General features: G+C 44.7%; 1 protein-coding gene across 1 annotated transcript; it reads right to left on the bottom strand.

The window, feature by feature from the left end:
• Positions 1–1,291: 1,291 nt before the first annotated feature.
• PLIN2 (perilipin 2) lies at positions 1,292–15,019 on the bottom strand. Its single transcript, XM_073636540.1, has 9 exons — positions 14,878–15,019; positions 14,700–14,745; positions 11,917–12,112; positions 9,927–10,009; positions 8,989–9,241; positions 8,307–8,491; positions 7,675–7,809; positions 7,306–7,596; positions 1,292–1,899 (listed from the first exon to the last, which is right to left on the bottom strand). Exons 2-9 carry the CDS (start codon positions 14,733–14,735, stop codon positions 1,774–1,776), a joined length of 1,305 nt encoding a protein of 434 aa, XP_073492641.1. The 5' UTR covers positions 14,736–14,745; positions 14,878–15,019; the 3' UTR covers positions 1,292–1,773.
• Positions 15,020–27,948: the final 12,929 nt, after the last annotated feature.

The following is a 27,948-nucleotide window of genomic DNA, read 5'->3' as shown; positions in this document are numbered from 1 at the left end:
CTTTCATACCTTTACAAGTACCGGATGCCTAATAGAAATAGGATACATGATCGGTGGGGATCTTCCGCGTAGACAGGATTTTTTTTTTTTTTTTTTTTCCCCCACCTCTTTTCTCTCCCCTGCTTTTCCTGTTTTTTTTTTCTTCTATCAACATTGCTGCATATTGTGTGGTCTTATGTTTACACCTTTTTGATGGCTAACATCCCCACAAAGTATTTCTGTTCCAGTTCCTTAAAGGGGTTGTATGGGTTCATTTGTTATTTAAAAAAATAAAATAATAATATACACGTTATACTTTCCTCCACTGTGCAGTTCATTTTGCACAGAGTGGCCCCAATCCTCCTGTTCTGAGATCCCCCCACCGGAAAGCTCTATCCCAAGGGGGGTTAGCTTGCGGGCGCGCTCCCTGTCATACACGCTGAGTCCATAGACAGAGTGTATGACTCAGTCCTGCCCCATTGTATGTGCAAGCCAATGGCTGCGCTGCTACCTAATCAACAGGCAGACTCTGTGGAGAAGAGGATGCACACAGCAGGTGAACGGGCTCAAGTAAACGGGGGGGGGTTGGGTGCAGTCGTTGCCATGCGTTTATTTCACCTTAATGCATAGGATGCATCAAGGTGAAAAACACAAACCTTTACAACCCCTTTAAAAAGTGTTACTAAACAAAAAAAAAACAAAAAAAAAATTAACTTAAAGTTTACATTGCTTGCATTACCCACACATTTTCAGTTTTACCTGTGTCCCCCTCCCCCCCCTTTACTTCCTCTTTACACTGCATTCGAGCAGAAGGAGCCATTGGCTCTTGCTGCTGTCAGAAGAAGTGGGGGCGGGCAAGTATAACAAGTTCTTATATAAAAAAAAAAAAAAAAAAAAAAAGTTGCGTTTAGTAATACTAACAATATCCCAGAATGTGTTGGACGTGAATAGGGATGGTGTAGTTGGTTTTCCATTTTATAATTCTCTAACTTTTTTTTGTTGAAAAGCCATAAAAAAAAAAAAAAAAATTTCCATGAACGTTTTCTGACCACCCTTCATAGGTATGCTATATTGTAGGTTAAGCACTTTTTTTTTTTTTTTTTTTTAATTAAAATGCCCCCCACCCCCCCATCATTTATGGGCAATGCTGCCATGCATGTGATGTACCCCAAAAATACCAAATCATTGGCTGGCTTTATAATTTCATCCTAAAGCCCATTCATAAAAATGCAGATTTTGTCAAAGTATTCCCAATGAATTGACATCTGCACCCAATGCCAATCTCGGTAGTAGTCAGTCTAAAAAAAAAAAGTGTAGCTTATGTTTTGTTTTATTAAACATGTAACAGGTGCACAAATAGAAGCAATTGCAGTGTATAGAAACTGGAAGAAAAAACCCCACACATTTAAATATGACATAATTTAAAACAAATTCCTGACTAGCAAGCAAGTTATAAATAACTAGCCAACATGACAGCTGCAACTGACTGTAGAACATATAGCTTGAAAACTAGGCTTTACAATGCTAGAAGTGGTTTAGGACGTAGAGTAACATTTCCGTATGAACCATGTCAAGATATTTAATGCATTTATATGCTATTGCTTATGTTCTAGTCTCAAAGCCTACACTAAACATTCAGCAGCAAGGCAGTCTTCCTGTTTGGAGCAAAGCTGGTTACATGTACCACAACAGTATTTTTTAGGTTAGATAAACCTAAATGATTTAAGTGGTAAGCTGAAGTCAAGCAAGTAGTATTTTTATAGGAGTGTAAACATTTTAGGGGACACGTCTGCATTATTCCCTGTTAATTACACGCCCATTTATGCGGGAAAAATCTTGCACTTCTTCCTCTTCCACTGCCAGCATTTCTGGGTCACCTTCAGTTTCCGATGATAGGTCAGAAATGGTGAAGTCAGGTACCTGGTAAGATAAGAGATCATTAGACAAAATAGGTCTTAGTTTATAGATTTAATATATTGCCAACCAAATCCCTGGCAGTCACACAAACCAATTTTACATTTTGGCAGGTATGCAAATTTTTTTTTTTGATGCCACCTTACATTTATGGTTTCCTGCATTTAGGGCACATCCTCAACATTTTGCTCATTTGTTACCTCTTGCACTGGAACCTGCTGAGGAATGTGGGTACTATGTTGGGTTCCTGTAGAGATGTCTTCCAGCACTTTGCTTTACCTTTGCATGGGCCGTTAGAAAGCTAGAGGACTACTAGGACACTTACCAGTGCCCTTGCAGTCCATTAAGAACAAACTCATCTGCAATAGTGGCAGATGGGCATTAGCCTTGTCATTCATAAAAATCTGTGAATGGGAAAATATCGGTGGAGCCCTACCATTGTCAGATGTGGCAGCGGGTACAGGGAGAAGAAACTCTACCCTCTGTCAAAGGGAAGAGGGAAACAGGCATGCAGGAGCATGTTAAAATGGTTAACCCACTTTGATTACTTCATATACCGGCCAGCTCTCTCCTCTACCGATCTGCCACCTGCAGTGGGTGGGGCCAAGATTCCCCCCCCCCCCCCAACAGACAGGAGCACTCATTAGGACACAGAGGATTATATGAAAAAAAATAGTAATTTCAGCACTGAGGGGGGGGGGGGGGGGGAGGCAGGCACTGACAGGCAGAGAAGGACAGAGCAGCAGAATGATGGAGCAAACTGACCCTGGTATGATATAGTTAGTTTACAGGGGGAGGGCATAACCAGGCAGGATGAGCCAGGTTTTTTGCTATATGGGGGGGCCCAAGTTACATAGCACAAGCACTGTAACATGCTTTACAAAAGGAAAAAGCCTCATTAAACACATTATACATTTATTGTAGAAAAGCATACAAGATACAAATGGTCACAGCTGCATCTTTGTTGCCTTGCACAAGTCCCTCCCCAACCCCATCTTTACACCCTGGGTGTAGCACCAATAGGAAAGATTGTGTGTTGGGTCAAATGCTACAACAAGTAAAATTTTGTTTTGTAAATTGAACAAACTATTGGGGGGGGGGGGGGGGGGTTTCACCACCACACATCCCCCCCCATCTTACTCTATTAAGAGCAGTATAGTGGTGGGGGGACCCAGTAGCTTCTGTGCTGCACAATATGCAAAGTTCTAAAAAAAAAAAAAAAAAAAAAAAAAAAAAAAAAAAAAAACCAAACAAACAACTTAGACAGTAGTTAAAAGTCAGACCGATAACTGCTCCATTCAAAAGGCATAGACCAATTTGCATGGTATGCCCCACACCAAACTGCCAATTTTTTTGTAATGCAGCACAGTAGTGTGGCAATTTATATTGTGGAGGTGCAAATTAATGCCACATCAGCATGTTGTGCATAAATGCAACAGTTTAAAAAGGCCTCTATACTATACCAATGATTAATATTTCTCTTGCATGCAATATCCCATACTTCCAAATGTTATGTCTGCATCTCTCCCATTTGGTTGCTTCATCTCAAGCAACCCCTTAGGAGCTGCAGAGGCACTATTGATTCAGCAGCCCACACCAGGGAGATGCAACCATCCAACATACCAGTAAACATTGGTGGATATAAAAGACAGGAAAGTGCAAAATCTGGTGTAGCACTGCAAAGAAACCAAGCAGCTTCCAGGTTTCAAGTACTTAAAGTTACTAAACCCAGGACCCTGCGCTCACTTTATCTGATCTCTCCCTGTACACAGACATGCAATTTTAGGAAATTAACTGCTTAATACCCTCTCAGGAGTATATAGAAGTATTGAGACTTCTCCTACAAGCTTTAACTGGACACTGATAGGAGTTTATTCTACACTGATTGTCCTACAAGGCTGCAGGTACCCTGACTGTCTGGACAGTGCCAATTGACCTTGTGCGAATCACATGCATCACACCCTTCCAGAAAAAAAAAAACTAGCAATACACGTGCAGATTGACTCCAAAGGCTCTGTACTATCAGGAGATGGATTGGGGACTCCAGAAGGGAGAGGGTCAGAGTAGACAGGATCAAACTACCTTTACACAAGGTGCAGAATTAACCCCATAGGTTCCACAGCAATTATAACAAGTATGTTTTACTGCATATACAGACTGATTTTACTGTTGTGGGTTTAGTAACACTTTAAATCAGGGGTCTCAAACTGGTGGCCTTCCAGCTGTTGCGAAACTACAAGTCCCATCATGCCTCTGCCTGTGGGAGTCATGCTTGTAACTGTCAGCCTTGCAATGCCTCATGGGACTTGTAGTTTTGCAACAGCTGGAGGGCCACCAGTTTGAGACCCCTGCTTTAAATGAACAAGCTGATTGGCTACCATGGACAAATGCACCAGTTTTTGGAAATCTCCATGATGAAGATACCAACAGTAGGTGTAGTTTGGCCACAGTAGTGCTCAAGTAGTCTTTAAGGCCCCACACCTGAGCATTTTGAAACTTGAAGCTACAAAAAGCTTCGGGGGGGGGGGGGGGGTGGGGGGGGGGAGAACGAACTCAAAGTCACCTGAAGCTCAAACAGGTATTGGACCTTTGACGCTAGAATTGGGCAGATTTAGGCGTTTTTCACCCAGGAACACACAAACACACAAGTCGACCGATAAATCGGCTGGCATTTGGCGTTTAATCGGCATTAGCCGATTGTACTGATAAAGAAAAAGGCCAATATCAGCGGACTTGCAAGTGGCTTCTGTAATAGAAGTCAATACAAGTTGCCTGAAATCTGGGAAAGCACTTCTCTCCTCCTCTGGGCAGCCTGCCAAATCTGATAAGAACCTGAAGTGATACAATGTTTTACACTTTTGAATGAACCAAGAGCCCTTTCACACTGGGGCGGGGGCGTTGTCGGCGGTAAAGCACCGCTATTGTAAGCGGCGCTTTACTGTCGGTATGTAGCCGCTAGCTGGGCAGTTTTACCCCCCTGCTAGCGGCCGAGAAAGGGCTAAAACCACCACAAAGCGCCTCTGCAGAGGCGCTTTGCTGGCAGTATAGCTGAGCTGTCCCATTGATTTCAATGGGCAGGAGCGGTATACACTCCGCTCCAAAGATGCTGCTGGCAGGACTTTTACCGTCCTGCCAGTGCATCGCTCCAGAATTAAAGCAGCAGCTGTTTCGGGTCGGTTTGCAGGCGCTATTAGTGTGAAAGGACCCTTAATGCCGTGTGTAGAAGCTCTCACTTTAACCATTTAAAGACTAAATCTTTTCTGACATTTGTTGCTTACAAGTAAAAATCCTGTATTTTCTGCTAGAAAATCACTTAGAACCCCCAAACATTATATTTTTTTAGCAGAGACCCTAGGGAATAAAAGCAGTTGTTGCAATATTTTATGTCACACGGTATCTGCGCAGTGGTCTTTCAAGCGCAATATTTTTTGAAAAATACAATAAAAAAACCTAAGCAGTAAAGTTAGCTCTTTTTTTCATCCAAAAGTTGATTACCCATTTGTGTATTTAATATTTAAGATAATTTTAATCTAAATGCTACATACAAGTGAACTGATTGGAGGTTTGTTTTGTTTAAAACACACACACACACAAGCCATCGCGATTATATATCAGCATCGGCCAGAGAAAAACCCATATCGGTCGACCTCTACACATACAGATGATCATTTTCCTATTGGCTGATAAGGCCAAAGCACAAAAAACACCTGAAAAATTGATACGCTCAGGTGTGAACGGGGGCTTAATGTCTGCCTTTTCAAAGTAGCATCATTTCAGGCAGAGGCAGGCTCAGTCCTAAATATTGAAAAGTTCCAAGACAATGTTGTGAACCATTTTAACCTGTATCAAGGAAATTGTGTTATTGAAACTGGACTACTACCAGATTTGCACATTAACATACACCAGTCATTAGAATGGGGGTTATTCCAAATTAAGTCTATTCAAGCAGTGAGTGATAAGGGACCCCCCGCCCAATATACTAGCCACTGAAGCTAGTTAGCAGGGAGTGGACACAAAAACCCAAGTGCAGAAACTCTATTAGGCATTTACAGCACTATGGCAAACCAAAGTAATTTTAAATTGTGCCACCCACCGCCCCCCCATTCTCCTTACCATCAGCTTGCAAAAACAGACTTCAAAACTGCTTGAATTTGAAAAACTAGTCTATCGAGTCTAAGGCTACTTTCACACTGAGGTGCTTCTTTACAGGCATTTTAGCCCCCCCCAACCACACCTGTAAAGCACCACTGTCACTCGTGACAAAGCCCAAGTGCTTTTGCAGGATGTTAAGTCCTGCAAGCAGTATCTATGAGGCAGTGCATACACTGCTCTAAACACCTCTGCCCATTGAAATGAATGGACACCGCTGCCGAAGCACCTAGAAAGGGCTGTGGTGCTATCAACCCCTAGCAGGGGTTAGAAATGCCGTGCTAGCAGCTGAAAAACACCACTAAAACTAGCTGATTGCTGTAATGTACATGAATCCTAAATGAGTACCACATTTGTCTGTCACTCCACCTACATTTGTATACTATTGCACAAGTTACCAATATTATGTTGTCAGCAAGAGACTTGGTTCTATCTCAAGAAGTTTCTGACCTCTAATAACCATGTGTGATAGGCCAGACATTCAGAAGGCATTGAGCAAGGGACAAGGAAACCCAACTTTTTCCCCAGAGGTCAGCAACGGGACCAACATTCTTTAGTCTGTATACCAGTACACATTAATAGCCAGGTAACATTTGTATCCTTCATCTTTCCTGGGTTGAGCCATTTTTTTTTAATGAAAAATTAAGGAGCAACAGGGCTTATCACAAAGCCAATGAGGGGGGCATTGATAACATATCACCTTTATGCAAGTAGCTTCCTACACTAGAATTTTAGTGTGCATACAAGGTATGTGATGCAATCTGGTTTGGAGAAAAAAAAAAAAAAAAAAAAAAAGTTGAGATAGACATACTAGAATTCCACATAGCCATTGTGGTCTAGTACATTGCAGGAAATTTTGCAGCACATGGCTTCCAGCATGGGCAAGAGGAAAGTTTCACCACTGACAACAGCAAGTAAAGCAAAATATTTATTGATATAAAAGTGAACAGAGTGACAATATATACAGCGAATGGGCTGAAAATACAGGTTTTTCAGTGTACTAGAGCTCAAGGTAGCATGCATTGGCCAAGGTTAAGACACAAGACCACAAAGTAATGACATGCAGAGCTAGAATGCCTCAGATGAAGGCACAAATGTGGCAAGTCAGTTCAAAACTACTTTGGTGGGGAAAAAAAAAAAAAAAAAAAAAAGTGCAGAGTGACTCCTGAAATAGAAGCAAGCTCATTCTGCTTTGCTGGTTGTGTCTGCCCCATCAGCTTCTTGCTCCCCATGTGGACCAGCCAATGAGTAAAAGGGACCTACCAGCCAGTTTAGAGGAGTGTTGTTAACCAAAAAGTCCATCACATCATCCATGGAATCCTTCATATTTGTGAACTTCTCTCTGCTGGTATTTATCAAGCTGTCTGAGAGATCTTTGAAAGAGGAGGCAGAGAGAAAACTCTGGTACACTTCTGCAGCCATGGCACTAACATTCTGAGCTTTGTTCTGGATGTTTAGTGGAAGGCCTTTGACACTGGACACCAGGGAAAGACATGTAGTTTGCAGTTGATGGGTCAGATTCCGTGCGATGGTCAGAGTGCGGGATTCAATTTGCTATGGATAGAAGAATAAGTTAATAATGCATTCTAACCCATGGCCAAATTCTTACTCAAGTACTGGAATGATACTCACTTCAGTGCTTTCAGAGTCTCCACAAGGATTCTGTTCTGTGCTTTTTGTCCATGCTACCCATTTATTGTACAGCTTTCCCTGTGCATCATGTACTTTTTGATTGGCATCATTCATGTTCTTTCTGGCAAACTCAATCTTAAAGACAAAATCTATATGTTAGGGGGGACGGGTATTAAAAAAAATAATGTACAACATAAGAGCATCTGTAGCATTAATTAACAGCCACCATTTGCTACATGGCAAGTAGCCAGCTAAACAGTAATAGGGCTTTTGTGCCCAGGCTGACAAGCTGCTGTTGGAAACAAGAACTACTTTCCATCTCTGGATGGGGCGCCAAGACTACCTCCCAATTCAGCACCTAGTGCCAAAATAACCAATCACCAGGCCTTTTTAAACATACACCCCCTGTGAAAGTTTGAGCTTGCATAACTGAAGGTCTGTAGCATTTGGGGAAATTCTGTACAGCTGGCTAAAATACCCTTTAGTTTGGAATAGAGCAAAGGAAAGGTTTTGTGATCTGTCCCCATTTACCTATAACCACTGCCACAGGGACAATGAAAGGGAACCCTGCCCTAGAAGTAGGTTATACAATAATGACAGTCACACGTAAAAGCACGATACAATGAACTAACCAGGTCAACAGTGGTATTCAGCTGAGAAATAGCCTCCTGGCTTCTGCATTTAACATCTCTGAATTTTGTCAAAGCCTGTTGGTAAGCACGTTTGCGGGCCTTTGTAGAGAGTGATCCCAAGCGAACATAGTAGCTTGCATTCAATGTTGATACCTCAAATCCCTCTGTTTTTGCAGCCTCCTTTGCTAAAGAGAAAATAAAAGTTTGTTGGTAAGCAACTACAATTCACTCTGCAGTTAGTTGCTTTACCATTAATAAAATGACAAAAATTGTGCCATTTTCAGAGTGTACCTTGCCAGTTCCCCATTTCTGTAACCCATTGGATTGCAAAATAGTCAAATTTGGACAAAGCAAATCAGAAAGTACTTTAGCCCAAAACCAGCCAAAAGTTTTTGCTTTAGACCATGCAGGGATTCAATTTTATTTGTGTGACCTCTGCACTACAAAGATGTTGGAGGTGCAGTTCCAATTAATTCACTTTAGGACCAACTCTGAAGTTCAGAGTTGCAAAAGTTGTCTTGTTTTTGACTCCTGTCCATCCATTTGTAATGCCTACTTTTACAATACGAGTCCAGTAAACTGCTTTGATTCTGGTTTAAGATTGTAAAATTAAGCTTTCAAGTCACAGGGTAAATTTGTCAGGATTTGTTCCCAGCAATAACTTTTAAATCTTAGCACTTACCTAGCTCCTCATCAGTTGGCGGGAGATATTGTTCCAGAAGAGTCTCGGACTTCGTAAGTGCATTATCAACACCACTGCTCATCTTGCGCACTGCATTACTCCCAAGCACAGTGTTAATACTTCCATTCACAACAGCCTTGGTCATCTCCACACTGCCAAACACAGCCCCCCTGGTCTTATCAACTACTCCTGTTATGCCATTAATCACAGCATCTTTAGCACCAACAACAGCCTCAGAGGCGTTAGCAATAATCTAAGAGGGAAAAAAAGAAAAAAAAAAAGTAAGTTTGACTTTTTATAAAAAGGTAGAGTTGTTCCACAGGTGTTACAGTGGGCAAAGTTCATTGAGTACTGGCTAGAGCAGGCAGATGCCAATACTGCATTTAAAAACTGTCAGAGGCTAGGAAGACTAGAGTTGCTTTACATCATGCTGTAGCTTGCAAACATAATTCCAAATTCCAAAGCCTGGTGTGGTCATAGGAACAGAGGTGAATTTTTCCTATTCAACACTAGCTGTAACAACTAAGGATTTCCCTCACATAGGAAAGATGCTCTGCTTTCATGTTTGCAAGGCACAAAGTACATACATGAAAAAAGGTGTTAAAGGCCTATGCCAGATCTTCAGGACCCAACAGAGACCTGTGGCACATCCAGTATCAGTGTATGGGACTTTGATACCTGAAGCATCAGCTGCATGTATGCCAATAAGCCACAGGTCTCCATCAGGTCCTAAAGACCTGCATGAAATCTATCATTACACATGCATCTGGCAGGAAAACTGCTTCCTGGAGTTGTAAGACTTAGAGACACCAAGACAGTCTCACATAGGTGAGAAATAACCAAGAGCTTTACATGAGGGGATAAGAAAAAAAAAAAAAAAAAAAAAAAAAAAAAAAAAAACGCATGTTGGGTAAATCGGTCAAGTAAAGGCAACTTACTTTGTCACTAGGCTGATACAAAATAGGCAGCCTCTCTTCAATCTTATCAAGTCCAAAACAAGCAAGGCTGTTTGCCATGGCAACTAAAAGATGGGGAAAAAAAAAATATTTTAGTCTGACACAACCAGTATCAAAGGATTACACAGCCCTGCAGCAAAGTTCAGAGTGAAGGTGAAATACTGAGCAACAGCTATAGCTATGACATGTCACCTACTTTCTATCCAAGTTGCCATGAAACCAAGCTTACTCGCTCTGCAAAATTTACAGCTACAGAAAATTCTTCATTCTGACAAATTGGAAGCGTGATCATGCTTAAAGCGGGATTCTGGTCAGAAAAATAAAAAAAAAAGTCAGCAGCTACAAACACTGTAGCTGCTGACTTTAAATAAGTACACTGGGTGCCCGCGATGTCGGCCGCCACCACCATCCTAACTAAGGGCAACAGGCAGTGGAGCCTTGCGGCTTCACTGCCAGTTTCCTACTGCGCACGCATGGCGCTCTGAATGGCCCCGTGGTTTTCTGGGAACACAGTTCCCAGAAGGCAACAGGGTCGCTCACCAAGGCGCAGGACACGCCACAGAGTATGAAGAGGCAGATTAGGAAGACTGCCTAGCAACAAGGGTTCAGGTAAGTTTAAAAATTTTATTTCTCTTCAAATTTTTTTTTTTTTTTTTTTTATATTTAAGATTTTTCATGCCATTTTTTATTTTAGGGTGGCCCTCCACTTTAATATAAGCTCCATTAGTGTTGATGCCAAAATATACCAAATGTTTTTGCTTTCAAGGCTCCCTAGCACTACAAGCATGTAAGGAAACAGTGTGGTTTGTTGCAACAAAACATGCTGTTCAACTAATTAAAGGAAAATACTGAGATACAAAGTTGCCATTGCTGACTTGCTAGGCAGTTGCCAGCTTAAAATGAATTTTTTGTCCTGCTTGATCACTTTAGGCTGACCCCTTTTGTAGGTATAGCTATGCAAAACATTTAAAAATAAGTCCCTGTTTAAAATACAGTACTGTACTGTCTAAGCCTGCTCTGCACATGCTCAGTTGCACTCCATTGTTAGAACTGTGCTTACTTTGTAGAGGCCGATCTGCTGACAGCCTAAATATTTACTACCGTTCAGGGGCTCTGGGCTTCAGCAAAATGGCAGCCTCCCGCAAGCAGAAACAATGCTGGAGGCAATTTACAGCACAATTACTAATGTGGAAACGTATGTTCCTTGCTAAACAACATTTTATCAAGTTATGGGTAAACTTCCAGTTTACAGGCTGTTCAGATTGGCCTGCACACTAAACTGTATAAGCTTAGTCAGGGCTGGTGCAAGGATTTTTGAAACCCTAGGCAAAAGCTCATTTTGCCCTGCCCATGTGACAGGAGGCGAAGCTATACAGGAAGCATCAGCTCCACTTCCTCTAGCGCTGCACCTCTAATTACACTAGATGTTAGACAGAGCAGCTGCCCGAGACAGAGTTAGTTACATGCTGCAGCCACGGAGGGAATCAAGCAGCAGTGCGCCCTAGGCAGCTGCCTAGTGGTAGCACCAGCCCTGAGCTTATAGTGTGCAGGCAGCAGCCATAAGTGCAAAAAAAAAAAAAAAAATTAAACCCAAACCCACACACCATACAGAACACTTGCTGTGCAGGGCCATCCAGAAAGGTGCAACTAAAATATGTTGCATAATATCACAGCACTCTGTTACAAGACACAGAAAACAAATGTGTCGTTGACGTTAGCCATGTTTATCCAAGGGGAAAAAAATAAGGAACTGTGCAAAGGCCCTTAACTTCTAAGTCTTACATGCCAGTACTCAGTTAATTGCTTCATCACATTTGTTCCCAGTCTGAACTTAAGCCATAAGAGCAATGTCCATAAGGGAGCTTGCGTTTCAAAAGGGTTAGTCAGCAGCATACAGTGCTCAAAAGGAAACTTGTTATAAAACTAAAATTGCTACATAAAAAAAAAAAAAAAAAACAAGAAATTCACATACTCTGAGGTTCCAGTTTATGTATTATTGGCATAGCACCATTAACAGCCACTGTAGTAATGGTCTTTGCACTCTTCTCTGCCACGCCGCAAACTGATTTCAGGTAAGGATGGGCATCTTTAGTGTTCACATAAACAGAAGACACTATATCATAGGTTGAGCTCACCAAGGGAAGGTTAATAAACCTAACCACGACATTCTGTTGAAGAAAGCAAAGGGTTATACATCAGCATGCTTCCAGGCATTTGGAATAGTGTTGCCAGGTCACTGCTTTGCCAAGTGTATTTCTGGCAAAACATTTTTCCTGTACTTTTAAAACCTTGAGGGTCGGTTCACACTGGGGCGACTTGGGATCCGACTTGTACGCCCTCAAGTCGCCCCAAGTCGCTTTGCATTTAGATTATCATGGTAGGCAATGGGAGCGTCTTAATTGACACTACTGAAGTCGCTCCGACTTCAGAAAAGGTTCCTGTACTACTTCTATCCGACTTGTAGGCGACTTGTACCCATTCAACTCAATGTAAGTCGCCTGCAAGTCGGATCTCTCAAGCGACTTTGCAGAGAAAACCCCTCCCTCCCCCCTCCCAGAGAGGTGATTGGCCACAGGCGAAGTCGCCTGTCATGGAGGCGACTTCAAGTCGCCTCGTAATTTGCCGAAGTCGCGCTAAAATCGCGCTGAAGCCGCGTTGAAGTCGCGGTACAAAGTCGCGCTAAAGTCGTGTTGCCCATGTGTGAACCGACCCTGAAAGAGAAGCAGAAAAGGCAAAATAAACCTATGCAGTCAACGCACATTTGCTTTCAAGCCCAACTCTGAAAAATTAACATCCATATCCCAAAAGCTCAAAGAAGAAAGCTTAAAGGAAATTAATAAAGCCAGCAATTGTAAGCTACAACATAAGTATAGTTTTAGATTTAGTCGCTTTCAACTACAGCAATACATTTTTCTAATCTAACAGCAGCAGTTACATAAGTGATAATGTGCAACCACACATTTTAAAAAAATGCAATAGCCAATAAAACCCAGTGTTAACTCTACCCACTCTGTACTGACCAAGTAATGTGCGCTGTTCAGACACCCATCTAGCCAATAGCTTTAGATTTCTCACAGACTACAATCAGATTGTATGGCCAGCTACAGACTCAAGCACACACAAAAAAAAAAAAAAAGTGTAAAGGTAAATCTAAAAAGGAAATTTAAGTTGTATGAGCAGCCCATACATCATGCAATTCTTTCCATCACTGTTTATAGGGAAATTCCTCCCACTGAAAGGGGAAGGAGGGGATTGGAGCTAAAATACTCAACAGCTTTTTATTCACGTACTGTAAAAATGCTAATGCTCCAAAGACACTATGGGAAGCTGGCACAAAATACAATCAGCAGTTTTCAACCTGCATTTTTTCTAGCGTGCTTTTATAAGCTCAAAAATAGCAAGTGTGCATGGAACCTAAATGTAAAAAAAAAAAAAAAAAAAAAGCCAAGTTAGGGTTGTCCCCACAGGGAAATTTTGCAATGGGGCACTAGTTCTGGTGACCTGCACCCCCGCCCCCCCGGAATCCCTTAATATGCAGCGATTTCCCCACCCCCGTTTTGACTATAGGACAGGAAGGAAATATCAAACGGGATGCATTACATTTTAGGCTGGGATTACACTTAAGCAATTGCAGACATTACATGTGAGTCACACCCCATTCCTGTTCACATCACATGCAATGTTTGTGCAACGCAAATTCAGCCATGCAGTTTGTATAGCTAAAAATTGCATTCCTGCACCATTTTGGTGTGACTTTTTTGGTCTGCACTGGAATTGGATCACATGGGTGTTCAGACCCATGAGATCAGATTCCATAGTATGAACTGTTCTACAAACTTTTTTTTGGGGGGGGGGGGGGGGGGGTCTCATTAACTTTATATGAACACCCACAGCAGAACAGTAAACTGTTCGTCATTCTGGATGCAGAGCAGGAACCCGCACAGGAAAAAAAAAAAAAAAATCGCAGCGATTCCCACATTGCACCAGGGTGAACCTAGCCTTAAAAGTGGAGTTAAATAAAGTCAGCAGCTACAAATACTGCAGCTGCTGACTTTTAATACAAGGACACTTACCTGACCAGGGCGCCAACGATGTCCTCACCCAAAGCCAACCCGTCACCTGGGTGGAGGCACTGCCATCTTCAGTATGGGAATCAGAAAGTGAAGCTTGGCGGCTCCACAGCCCGGTTCTCTAGCGCACAACATGCACGTTCTAAGTGGTCCCTGCGTTTCCCAGGGGGGTAAGGAAAAGACAGACATGGCATAGATCGCTGTGTTAAACAGGAATCTGCTCCCCCTGAAAAAAGGTGCCAAATGTGACAACCGAAGGGGGGAGAATTCAGATAGCAGAAGTTCCATTTTTGGGTGGAACTCCACTTTAAGAACAAAAAGTTTCTTTAATCTGTAAATGACAGTGTTCCAATGTGATGAGATTACCGTTTCTAGTTACAACAGTAATCTATGCCCACCTGGGAACAGATCACATCAAAAACAAGAGGAGGGGGGGTGCCCACACCACCCATACAACACACACATCCTCCTGACACCTCAGACTGTCTGTAGGAAAGAAAAGCAGCATCAGCTGACTGCCATGCTCCCTGGAATCCTAGCAATGCCAGACTAAGACTGGGAAATCCTCCTTGGGTCATAAAAAGAGGCATTGATAAAAAAAAAAAAAAAAAAATCAGCACAGTGATGTAGATCAGGTCATTAGATTAGAAGGGGAAGCAGGCCCTATGGCAGCTCCTGGAATTACCTGCTGCTCTTGTTGCTGCTCCACTACTTCAGCCATAATGTAGAATCTAAAGAGGAGAAAACAAACATTAACACCGAAAAGGAGCTCACAACAACCATAGAGAGCTCAGCCAAGAGGCCGTGTGTACACCAGAAACCACTACAGTGGGAGTGCAGAACAAAACAGACCGTATACGTACCACAACGACACACAGCACTTCACAGAACACCACAAACTCAACAGAGACCGAATAACAATGGGAAGGGCTGTTCACTCATTTATAGGGCGTACGGCCCCGCCTCCGTCATCAGGCCCGCCTTTCCTCGCCATCAGCTGACTTCTGAGACAGGCGAGGTGACATCATCCGCCGTGCGCTACGCGTGGAAGCAGACAAGGGACAAGGGTCAAGGGTCAAGGGTGTAGGGCAGATGACACGGCGTGTAGAAGCTGAAAGTACAGATAGAGGAAGCCCGGGGTTTTACACTGACTTCATTGTACGAGGCTGTAGGGCTTTGCTTCCTTATAGAGAGCCTGAGGGTTGTAGGTGTTCACTACTTCTCTTCTGATCACCTTCTTTATCAACCACATGCCGACCAGGCTTTTTTTTTGGCGACAAACTACAGTACTTAAAACTCTCCATATGTTACAAGCTGAAATAAGTATTTTTTGCTAAAAAATTACTTTGAACCCCCAAACATTGTATACATTTTTTTTCCAGCCGCGACAGGAATAAAATGGCAGTTGTTGCAATTTTTTATGTAACACGGTATTTGTGCAGCAGTTTTTCAAACTTAATTTTTTGGAAAAAAAAATTCATTTTAAAGAATGACAAAAAATAAAAAAACAACATACCCCATTTTTTTTGTAAAATGTGAAAGATGGTGTTGCGCCGAGTAAATAGATACATAACATGTCATGCTCATGGAATGGCGACAAACTACAATACTTAAAACTCTCTATAGGCAACGTTTTAAACGCCTTTACAGGTTACCTGTTTAGAATTACAGAGGAGGTCTAGTGTTGGAATTATTGCTCTCACTCTAACGTTCACAGCAATACCTCACATTTGGTGTGAACACCGTTTACATATGTATTCACAGCTTATGTATGCGTTTGCTTTTGCACGCAAGCACAGAGGGATGGGGGCGCTTTAACCACTTGCCGACCACCTCACGCAGATATACTGCGGCAGAATGGGACAGGCAGGCAAAATCACGTACCTGGTACGTGATCTGCCTCCCGTGGGCGGAGGGTCTGATCGGACCCCCCTGTTGCCCGAGGCGGTCGACTTCTGTCCGGGAGTGATCAGAGGTGAGGGGGAGGCCATCCATTCGTGGCCCCCCCCCTCACGATCGCTCCCAGCCAATGAAATCCTTCCTCTGCTGCTGTATAGTAAACAGCAGCAGAGGAAGTGATGTCATCTCTCCTCGGATCGGTATTTTCCATTCCGGCGCCGAGGAGAGAAGACATCCGAGTGAGTGCACAACACACACACACAGTAGAACACACCAGGCACACTTATCACCCCCCCCCCCCCCCCCCCGTCACAGTGACACCAAGCAGTTTTTTTTGTTTTTTTTTCTGATTACTGCATTGATGTCAGTTTGTGACAGTTAGAAGTGGTAGGGCTGTTAGTGGTAGCCCCCTTTAGGTGTAGGATACCCCCCTAACCCCCCCTAATAAAGTTTTAACCCCTTGATCACCCCCCGTCGCCAGTGTCACTAAGCGATCATTTTTCTGATCGCTGTATTAGTGTCACAGGTGACACTAGTTTGGGAGGTAAATATTTAGGTTCGCCGTCAGCGTTTTATAGCATCAGGGACCCCCATATACTACATAATAAAGGTTTTAACCCCTTGATTGCCCCCTAGTTAACCCTTTCACCACTGATCACCGTATAACTGTTATGGGTGACGCTGGTTAGTTCGTTTATTTTTTATAGTGTCAGGGCACCCGCCGTTTATTACCAAATAAAGGTTTAGCCCCCTGATCGCCCGGCGGTGATATAACTTAGGTTTTAGGGTCAGATAGGGTCTGCGTCACCCCAGGCAGCGTCAGATTAGCGCCAGCAGCGCTAACACCTACGCACGCAGCATACACCTCCCTTAGGCCCCTTTCACACTGGGGCGGTGGGGGCGTCGGCGGTAAAACGGCGCCATTTTTAGCGCCGCTTTACCGTAGTTTTTGCAGCGGTATTCGGCTGCTAGCGGTGCGGTTTTAACCCCCGCTGGCGGCCAAAAAAGGGTTAAAACCGCTCACATAGTGCTGCTACAGCCGCGGTATAGCCGCACTGCCCCATTAATTTCAATGGGCAGGAGCGGTTTAGGAACGGTGAATACACCGCTCCAAAGATGCTGTTTGCAGGAGTTCTTTTCTCTCCTGCCAGCACACCACTTCAGTGTGAAAGCCCTCGGGCTTTCACACTGGAGAAACAGCAGCGGCAATTTTAGGTCGGTTTGCAGGCGCTATTTTTAGCGCAATAACACCTGCAAACCGCCCCAGTATGAAAGGGGCCTTAGTGGTATAGTATCTGAACGGATCAATATCTGATCTGATCAGATCTATACTAGCGTCCCCAGCAGTTTAGGGTTCCCAAAAACGCAGTGTTAGCGGGATCAGCCCAGATACCTGTTAGCACCTGCGTTTTGCCCCTCCGCCCGGCCCAGCCCAGCCCAGCCCACCCAAGTGCAGTATCGATCGATCACTGTCACTTACAAAACACTAAACGCATAACTGCAGTGTTCGCAGAGTCAGGCCTGATCCCTGCAATCGCTAACAGTTTTTTTGGAGCCGTTCGGTGAACTGGCAAGCACCAGACCCAGGCAGCGTCAGGTTAGTTAATAAACAGTACTCCTAGGTATAATATCCACCATATACTTAGTTGACCACCACTGCGCCTCGGAAAGTCAACCTTGATGATAGTTATCACCGGTTGGTATATTCTAACTATAGCTGCCACTTGGTGCATATAGCATGAACAGAAAATATTTATTTAAATCTGTGACGTGAAAATAGTGCACTGCACCCCACGTGAAGAATTAAATTGTGGCGCTATCCCCAAAAATACTCCCACCTCTTACAGTGAATAATCTAATCTAGTGAACACCCCTTTATAGGTGTATACATAAAAAATATATAAAAATATATATAAGTGTATATAATAATGAAATAATATTAATGAACCAAATGAATATAAAACACCAAAAAAAACAGTACATAAAGTGACTCCGTGCCAATACTGCTCCAAATTATATCAATTCCTATACAATGAGTACATCAAAATTAATAACAGTCTTTGTGTGACACACAATAACTATGTGACTATAACTCCGTGGAAAATCCACACATATGTGCAAGATGTCCGTGATCGTGATCAGAAAAACACATCAAATGTGCCACAGCAAGTCCTTTTGTATTCCTGGAGTGTAATTATCTTCTACCTAGTCCTTCCACCACACCTGCGTGTTCAGTGACCCCTCTCCCAGTGGACAGCCACTCCCCAGCTCCTTCTGTCTCCACTTTCGTATGAGGCTATAAAGCATAGATGTTTAGGGCTACTGGTAAAGGTTAAAACACATTCCATCCAGAGGTTCGTTCCATATGTAAATGAAAAAAGACTCCCAATAGTGTGATACCGTAACAATTTTAATAATAAACACTCCAAATCACACTCCAAAAGTTCCACTCACATTGTGTAAACAATATAAAAGCATAGCAAATTCCACAGCAATTTGTATAATGCAATACCAACACAGCAGCTTGGATAAACCTCCTAGGGGGTATGCGGTCACGGCGGACCCTGCCACAGCTGGCGTCTAAGAAGACTCTCTCACCCTCTCCTCGCCTGTCTGTCAGATGGACCCACCGTCTCCCCCAATAGGTAAACCGCAGAGCTCGCTTCCTCCTGTCACTAGTACGTGGTGTTTATCCTTCGCTGGGCCACGCCCCCCACGCCCACTAACTCGTCAGGTTAGTGCCAGTAGCGCTAACACCCACGCACGCACCGTACACCTCCCTTAGTGGTATAGTATCTGAACGGATCAATATCTGATCCGATCAGATCTATACTAGTGTCCCCAGCAGTTTAGGGTTCCCAAAAACGCAGTGTTAGCGGGATCAGCCCAGATACCTGCTAGCACCTGCACTTTGCCCCTCCGCCCGGCCCAGCCCAGCCCAGCCCACCCAAGTGCAGTATCGATCGATCACTGTCACTTACAAAACACTAAACGCATAACTGCAGCGTTTGCAGAATCAGGCCTGATCCCTGCGATCGCTAACAGTTTTTTTGGTAGCGTTTTGGTGAACTGGCAAGCACCAGCGGCCTAGTACACCCTGTCCCATAAGTGCAGTTCAAGCTGGTGAGGTGGCAAGCACAAATAGTGTCCAGCTGCCACCAAGAAGAAGACAAACACAGGCCCGTCGTGCCCATAGTGCCCTTCCTGCTGCATTCGCCAATCCTAATTGGGAACCCACCACTTCTGCAGCACCTGTACTTCCCCCATTCACATCCCCAACCAAATGCAGTCGGCTGCATGAGAGGCATTTTCTTAATGTCCTCCCGAGTACCCCTACCCAACGAACCCCCCAAAAAAGATGTTGTGTCTGCAGCAAGCGTGGATATAGGCGTGACACCCGCTATTATTGTCCCTCCTGTCCTGACAATCCTGGTCTTTGTATTGGTGAATGTTTTGAACGCTACCATACACTGGTTGAGTATTAGCGTAGGGTACAGCATTGCACAGACTAGGCACACTTTCACAGGGTCTCCCAAGATGCCATCGCATTTTGAGAGACCCGAACCTGGAACCGGTTACAGTTACAAAAGTTACAGTTACAAAAAAAAGTGTAAAAAAAAAAAAAACAAAAAAACAAAAAAATATATAAAATTAAAAAAAAAAAATAGTTGTCGTTTTATTGTTCTCTCTCTCTCTATTCTCTCTCTATTGTTCTGCTCTTTTTTACTGTATTCTATTCTGCAATGTTTTATTGTTATTATGTTTTATCATGTTTGCTTTTCAGGTATGCAATTTTTTATACTTTACCGTTTACTGTGTTTTATTGTTAACCATTTTTTTGTCTTCAGGTACGCCATTCAGCTGCAGCGCGGATTTATTTATCTTGACAGCAACAGCGTTTGCTCCCATGATATATAAAGCCGTGACTCCAGCGGAGGTGACATATGCCGAAGCATGGGGGCAGCAGGGGCGCAGGAGCAATTTGCTCCTACCTTTTGGGGTGGATGCCCCCATGCTTCGGCATATATAAATGGTGCATGTATGCCCATCATTAGAAGTGGGTGGATGAAGGGAGGTATTCTAATGGTGGGCATACCCACCGATCAATCTCTTTTTTTCGTTCAGCCCACAGGCTGCATGAAAAAAAAAGATTACAATATATGCCCAAAGTACTAGTATGTTGCTGGACTTTGAGTGGTTATACCAGAATGATGCCTGCAGGTTTAGGTATCATCTTGGTATCATTCTTTTCTGCCAGCGGTCGGCTTTCATGTTAAAGCAATCCTAGTGGCTAATTAGCCTCTAGACTGCTTTTACTAGCAGTGGGAGGGAATGCCCCCCCCCCACCGTCTTCCATGTTTTTCTCTGTCTCTCCTGTCCCAACAGGGAACCTGAGAATGCAGCCGGTGATTCAGCCAGCTGACCATAGAGCTGATCAGAGACCAGAGTGGCTCCAAACATCTCTATGGCCTAAGAAACCGGAAGCTACAAGCATTTCATGACTTAGATTTCGCTGGATGTAAACAGTGCCATTGGGAAATTGGGAAGGCATTTTATCACACCGATCTTGGTGTGGTCAGATGCTTTAAGGGCAGAGGAGAGATCTAGGGTCTAATAGACCCCAATTTTTTCAAAAAAGAGTACCTGTCACTACCTGTTGCTATCATAGGGGATATTTACATTCCCTGAGATAACAATAAAAATGATGAAAAAAAAATGAAAGGAACAGTTTAAAAATAAGATAAAAAAGCAAAAAAATAATAAAGAAAAAAAAAACCACCCCTGTCTCCCCCCTCTCGCGCAAAGGCGAACTCAAGCGTTGGTCTGGCGTCAAATGTAAACAGCAATTGCACCATGCATGTGAGGTATCACCGCGAAGGTCTGATCAAGGGCAGTAATTCTAGCAGTAGACCTCCTCTGTAAATCTAAAGTGGTAACCTGTAAAGGCTTTTAAAAATGGATTTAGTTTCTCGCCACTGCACGTTTGTGCGCAATTTTAAAGCATGTCATGTTTGGTATCCATGTACTCGGCCTAAGATCATCTTTTTTATTTCATCAAACATTTGGGCAATATAGTGTGTTTAATGCATTCAAATTTTAAAAAGTGTGTTTTTTCCAAAAAAAATGCGTTTGAAAAATCGCTGCGCAAATACTGTGTGAAAAAAAAAATGAAACACCCACCATTTTAATCTGTAGGGCATTTGCTTTAAAAGAAATATATAATGTTTGGGGGTTCAAAGTAATTTTCTTGCAAAAAAAAAAAAAAAAAAATGTTTTCATGTAAACAAAAAGTGTCAGAAAACGGAAAATTCCTATCAAAATACTTACCGTAATTTTCCTTTCCTGATGGACTCCATGGCAGCCAACGTGTGGGTTTAGTCCCGCCTCTACTACCCTATAGGACACTACTCCCATAAATCTTTGCTCCTCACCAGCAGCCGTGTTCGATAACTAGCCTACTCCAGTCATTTGGGAGGGAACTCCTGCTGCCATGGAGTCCATCAGGAAAGGAAAATTACGGTAAGTATTTTGATAGGAATTTTCCGTTTTCCTGACAGACTCCATGGCAGCCAACGTGTGGGAAATAACTCGCCGTACACACCCGGGTGGGCAAAATGCTGAAGAAAACAAAGATTTATTTAATACCGTCCACCGACAGTACTTTAACACCAAAATCAACTGAGGATAGAGCAGCTGGCTCAACACAATAGTGGGACATGAAGGTATGTATCGATGACCAAGAAGCCGCCCTGCAAATCACTTCAGGCGAGACGTGACGAGAAGCTGCCCACGAGGTCGAAAGACTTCTAGTCGAGTGCGCTGTCACCGCTTCTGGAGGAGCCAAGCCCTTCTCTCTATATGCCCATTGAATTGCCTGTACAACCCATGCAGCAATGGATCTGACTGAGGCTCGGAGCCCCTTGTTCTTCCCATAGAACGACACAAAGAGATAATCCGATTGACGGAAGGGAGCCGTTACTTCAAGATATTGCTTCAAGGAGACACCAACATCGAGTGGATGTATTTCTAGATTTCCAGCAGATCTAAAGGTAGGAAGTGAGATCTCTTGATTCTCGTGAAAGATTGAGGTGACCTTAGGGTTTGACCCCAGCATTGGAATTAGAGTCACTCTGTCTGGAAAGAAGGTTAAGAAGGGTTCTTTTGACCCTAAGGCCTGGATCTCGGATACCCTCTTGGCTGAGGTGATGGCAATCAAAAAGGCAGTCTTGATAGTAAGATCTCTAACAGACAGTGGTTTAACGAGTTGAGAGAAGAACTCAAGAACTAGAGGTGGATCCCATTTAGGGAACCTGGGTTTCCTTTGAGGCCTCATTCTAATTGCTCCTTTGAAGAATTGTTGAATAAGGGCATGTCTGGCCCAGGACACCCCAGTAAAGGCTGATATTGCTGAAACCTGTACGCGCAGTGAGCTGACAGATAAGGGTAAATCCAGGCCTGATTGGAGGAAGCTCAAGATGTCCTGGACTGCAGGTGCGTCACATGACTTGGCCCTGGACGACATATGGATCGAGAACCTTGTCCAAATACGCTCATACACCTTGTTAGTGCTTTGTCTTCTTGCATTCAGAAGTGTAGGAATAACCTCCTTAGGGCAACCTAGTGCTTCCAACCTACCCCTCTCAAGAACCAAGCCCTCAATTGTAGGTGAGCTGGGCACGGATGGAGAATCGTGCCTTGGGAGAGTAGATCCGTTCTGGTTGGGAGAGGAACTGGTTCTCGGAAGCTGAGGAGTGATAGAAGAGGAAACCAAGGCCTGTTGGGCCCGTAAGGAATGATGGCTATTATCTCCACCTCCTCCCACCTGAGCCTCCGCAGGAACTGGAAGATGATAGGCGTCGGAGGGAAGGCATAGGCTCTGTGGAACCACCAACGTTCCGTCAGTGCGTCTATCCCGTAGGCTTGTGGATCTCGAAACCTTGCATAGTACCTCGTTAGCTTTTTGTTGTACGGGGAGGCGAAGAGGTCGACCTCTGGCGAGATCCCCAGTGTTAGAATCCATCTGAACACATCCTCGTGGAGAGACCACTCGTTGTTGTCCAAGTGGACTCGTGAGAGAAAATCCGCTTGGACATTGAGAATCCCTGGAACATAGGTTGCCGTTAGATTGACCAGATTCTTCTGGGCCCAGACCATTATTGGTTCCACTTCTTGTAGCAGAGACAGGCTCTTGGTACCCCCTTGTTTCCTTACATAGGCTACTGCCGTCGTATTGTCCAGTCTGAGTAACACGGATGTCCCCGCTATCAGATGACGAAATGCCAGCAGTGCCTGGAAGGCTGCACGCAACTCTAGGATATTTGACACCAATCTCCGTGCTGGAAAATCCCAGGAGCCTTGAGCCACTTCCGCTAGGCAATGAGCACCCCAGCCTCTCTCGCTGGCGTCTGATGTCACCGTGATCCAAGTGATGGGAAGGATGGAGTGACACCTGCGTAGATTCTCCTTCTGAAGCCACCAGAGGAGGGAACCCCTCATGGTCTGAGAGATGTAAACGCGCTGATTCTTGTCGCCCGACCATTGAAGAAGAAATCCCTTCTGGAAAGGACGCATTCTCCACTGAGCCCATTTCACCATTGGAAATGTGGACACCATGGTGCCTATGATTCTCAGACACTGGAGGGCCCGGAGATGAGAAGACGAGAGAGCCAGGCGAATCCTGTCCCGAACTATTGTGATCTTCTCCTCGGGTAAGGAAATTGTGCCTTTCACTGTATCGAAGAGGGCCCCGAGAAACACGAGAGACTGGGAAGGCTCTAGTTGGCTCTTCTCCCGGTTCAGGAGCCATCCGAATTCTTGGAGAGTTGAGATGACCATATCTCTGTGTTTCAGGAGGCAATCTCTGTCTTGCGCCAGTAGGAGGAGATCGTCCAGATAGTGGTGAAGACGGATCCCTCTGGTTCTCAGTAGAGCCACAACGGCCAACAAGACCTTCGAGAAGACTCGTGGAGAGGTGGACAGACCGAAGGGAAGGCATGTGAATTGTAAGTGTAGTTGGCCTATGGAAAAACGGAGAAAGCGTTGAAAGTCTGTTGCCACTGGAACGTGGAAATAGGCGTCCTTGAGGTCTATTGAAATGAGCCAGTCTCCTGGTTGAACCGACTGTCGAATTGTGGACAGGGTTTCCATTTTGAACCTTTCCTTTTTGATGAAGTGGTTCAGGTGCGTCAAATCTATGACAGGTCGCCATGCTCCACTCTTTTTCTGGACCATAAAAAGAGGAGAATACATCCCCATGCCACGTTGGTCGTCTGGGACAGGAATAGCCGCGCCTTGATCTAACAAAGATCTCACGTAAGCTAAAAGGATTTTTCTTTTTTCTTCTGTGGCTGGAAGAGATGTGGGGACACACCTGAGCCTGGGAGCACTGCTGAAAACCCAGGTGTGACCTGAGGAAATCGTCCTTACGGTCCAAAAGTCCTGGATCGAGGCCGCCCAAACATGCCGAAAGCGAAGGAGGCGAGCCCCCACCTGGCCTGCCTGGGCGGGCCCCATCTCAAAAAGACTTGGTCGGTTCCTTCTCACCCGACATACTACTCTTAGCATTTTTCTTGAAAGAAGATTGTCTGGCCTTCCAGGATCTGGAGAACTCACGGCCCGGCCTGTATCCACGTGCATCCCTGGCACGATCCTGATTCTGTTTCCTTGGAAACGATCTTCTCTGGCCTTGTAATCGCCTGTCCTGAGGGAGGAATCCCGACTTACCCCCGGTGGCACGGGTTATGGCGCTGTCTAATTTATTACCAAAAAGAGAGGACCCATCGAAGGGGATACGGCACCAAACCTGCTTTGATGCTGGGTCTGCCAGCCAGGGGCGAAGCCAAAGGGCACGCTTGGCAGTAACAGCAGACAACATAACTCTAGCCACCAAGCGGATAATGTCGATTGAAGCCTCCCCCAGAAAGGATGAGGCTAACCTTAATTCCTGGATGGGCGAACTCCTGGCCACTTCCTCCGAGACTCCTCTAAGTGTCTCATCCACGCTATCTGACCACGTCTCCATGGCCCTGGACATGGCGGCCAGAGCCAAGGCTGGTTTACATGCCATGCCTGCTGTGAGATAGACCCGCTTCAACTCCGAGTCTATCCGTCTGTCCAAGGCGTCTCTGAACGAGACCGTGTCTTCCAGAGGGAGGGTCACATGCTTGACCAATCTCATCACAGCTGCATCCACTAGCGGAGCAGACTCCAGTTGTTTAACTTCTTCTTCCTTGAAGGGATAAAGCCTTTGAATCTTAGAGAGAAGGGAGTTCTTTTTCTCTACCTTTCCCCACTCATCCGTGATAACTTCACCTAATTCAGTGAAAAAGGGGAAGCTGACACGTTCCTTCTTCAGCTGCTTGAAGAACTTCCGCTGTTTTGCAGGGGCCGTCACTGGCTCTTCCCAGTTTATAGTTTCCTTGATGGCTTTAATCAGAGGAGGAAGTAAGTCAAAACTGAATCCGGTATAAGGGTCTTCTCCTTCTGAATCACTATCTGAGGAGACAGCAGACAGGTGACTGGGCAAAGAGGACTCACAAGTGTCCTGGGCCTGAGTATCCCTAATTGGTGGGTCTGGAGGCTCTGTAGGAGAAACATGGGATTGGCTAGACCCCAATTCCTTTAGATTCTCTTTCACGATCTTCTCCACCAGAGACTTGAGTTGCTGATCCGATCCACCTCTTTCACCTGTTGCTTTTATATAGCAGGTATCACAGAGGGATTTGCCTATAGGAACCTTTGCCCTACACCCCCAGCAGGCTCCTTCGGCTGCATGACTGGAGTGAGATTTGGAAGGGCGAGATGGTTCCCGGCTATGGTGTCTCGATTTCGAGGAGGAACCGTGATGTCCAGATCTGGACGAGGAATGCCGGTGCTGTGATCTAGAGGAACCACTTCTGTGCGAGCTACGTTGTTGAGTAGACCTAGAAGGGCTGGAAAGAAAAAACACAAGTCCTTCTGTGTTAATGGAGACAACAGACAACTGATGCTCCATACCCCCCCCCCCCGCAACACCCAGGCAGGAACCCCCCTACCAAGTACCTGTTGCGAGAGGGCTGGCCAGAGGCAGGCGGTGAAGCGCTAATGCTCCCGGAGGGATCCATCGGGCTGAAACAACAAAGCACCAGATAGTAGTTTAGAAAGCAGTAAGGGCAGGCCAAAACACCAGTCCTCAGAAGCCCCCTCACCTGATGAAGCAGAATCAGAGCAAGGGGATACACTGCCGACAGTCTGCAAGCATTCCCAAGCCTGCAGACCATTTTTCCAAATTTAAATCTGGCGCCCTTGTGACGTCACCGGCGTGCCGCTAGTGCGCACGCGCCGTTACCGCTATGCGCGTGCGCGAACCAAGCCTCGTTCTCGCGCCGGACCCGCGCATGCGCAGAACGGCCGCGAAAACGAAACCAGGAAGTACACGGCGGCTGGAACGCAGAGGGAACCAGCCGCCATGTCTGCCAGCTACACTGTACCCGACAGTGCGGGGGAGGACACAGGACACAGGCAGAGACAAACACAGGGAAGGATTACACAAACTGCTGCCATAACAGTGTAAACGGAACGGACTCACCACTCCTGCTGCGATCGAGACCTGGACCAGGTAAAACAGCACAGACCGGACTTATTCCTGGGCAACAAGGGTCACCTGCTAGTAGCTAGGCTGTATGACCAGTTGGGGTTCGCCTGCCAGTGGCTAGGACTTACACCGTCTTCAGCGCCTCTTCCATATGCCCCTTCCATACCCTGCTAGTAGCTAGGGCTTATTGGAATACTGCGATCCCATCCTAGGAATCGCTCACCAGATCTGATCGCAGGGAGAAAATAATCTTCGGGTAGAAAGACCATTTTAACTAGGTCCTTGGAGGAGGACAAAAAAAGAACACGGCTGCTGGTGAGGAGCAAAGATTTATGGGAGTAGTGTCCTATAGGGTAGTAGAGACGGGACTAAACCCACACGTTGGCTGCCATGGAGTCTGTCAGGAAAGGGCTTTGTCTTCAAGTGGTTAGAAGAGTGGGTGATATGTGACATAAGCTTCTAAATGTTGTGCATAAAATGCCAGGACAGTTTAACCCGCCCAAATGACCCCATTTTGGAAAGTAGACACCCCAAGCTATTTGCTGAGAGGCATGTCGAGTCCATGGAATATTTTATATTGTGACACAAGTTGCGGGAAAAAGACAATTTTTTTTTTTTTTTTTTGCACAAAGTTGTCACTAAATGATATATTGCTCAAACATGCCATGGGAAAATGTGAAATTACACCCCAAAATACATTCTGTTGCTTCTCCTGAGTATGGGGATACCACATTTGTGAGACTTTTTGGGAGCCTAGTATTTTGCAGACCTCACTTTTTGTCACAAAGATTTGAAAATTGAAAAAATAAAAAATAAAAAGTTTTTTCTCGTCTTTCTTCATTTTCAAAAACAAATGAGAGCTGGAAAATACTCACCATGCCTCTCAGCAAATAGCTTGGGGTGTCTACTTTCCAAAATGGGGTCATTTGGGGGGGGGGGGTGGTTGTGCCACCTGGGCATTCCATGGCCTCCGAAACTGTGATAGGCAGTGAAGAGTGAAATCAAACATTTACGCCCTTAGAAATCCTGAAGGCAGTGATTGGTTTTCGGGGCCCCGTACGCGGCTAGGCTCCCAAAAAGTCCCACACATGTGGTATCCCCGTACTCAGGAGAAGCAGCTAAATGTATTTTGGGGTGTAATTCCACATATGCCCATGGCCTGTGTGAGCAATATATCATTTAGTGAAAACTTTGTGCAAGAAAAAAAAAAAATGTGTCACTTTCCCGCAACTTGTGTCAAAATATAAAATATTCCATGGACTCGACATGCCTCTCAGCAAATAGCTTGGGGTGTCTACTTTCCAAAATGGGGTCATTTGGGGGGGGGGGGAGGTTGTGCCATCTGGGCATTTTATGGCCTTCAAAACTGTGATAGGTAGTGAGGAGTGAAATCAAAAATTTATGCCCTTAGAAATCCTGAAGGCGGTGAGTGGTTTTCGGGGCCCCATACACGGCTAGGCTC

Source organism: Aquarana catesbeiana, linkage group LG01, assembly GCF_042186555.1.
Source record: "Aquarana catesbeiana isolate 2022-GZ linkage group LG01, ASM4218655v1, whole genome shotgun sequence".
Classification (NCBI taxonomy): domain Eukaryota; kingdom Metazoa; phylum Chordata; class Amphibia; order Anura; family Ranidae; genus Aquarana; species Aquarana catesbeiana.
This window is presented reverse-complemented; position numbering and strand designations above follow the sequence as displayed.

Bases quoted from the DNA above. Each gene is read 5' to 3' on its own strand.
- PLIN2 (XM_073636540.1), bottom strand. From the start codon at position 14,735: ATGGCTGAAGTAGTGGAGCAGCAACAAGAGCAGCAG. The intron at 12,113-14,699 runs GTAATTCCAGGA...TTTCTTCAACAG, and splicing joins AGCAGCAACAAGAGCAGCAG to AATGTCGTGGTTAGGTTTAT. The intron at 10,010-11,916 runs GTATGTGAATTT...CCCATCTTTTAG, and splicing joins ACATAAACTGGAACCTCAGA to TTGCCATGGCAAACAGCCTT.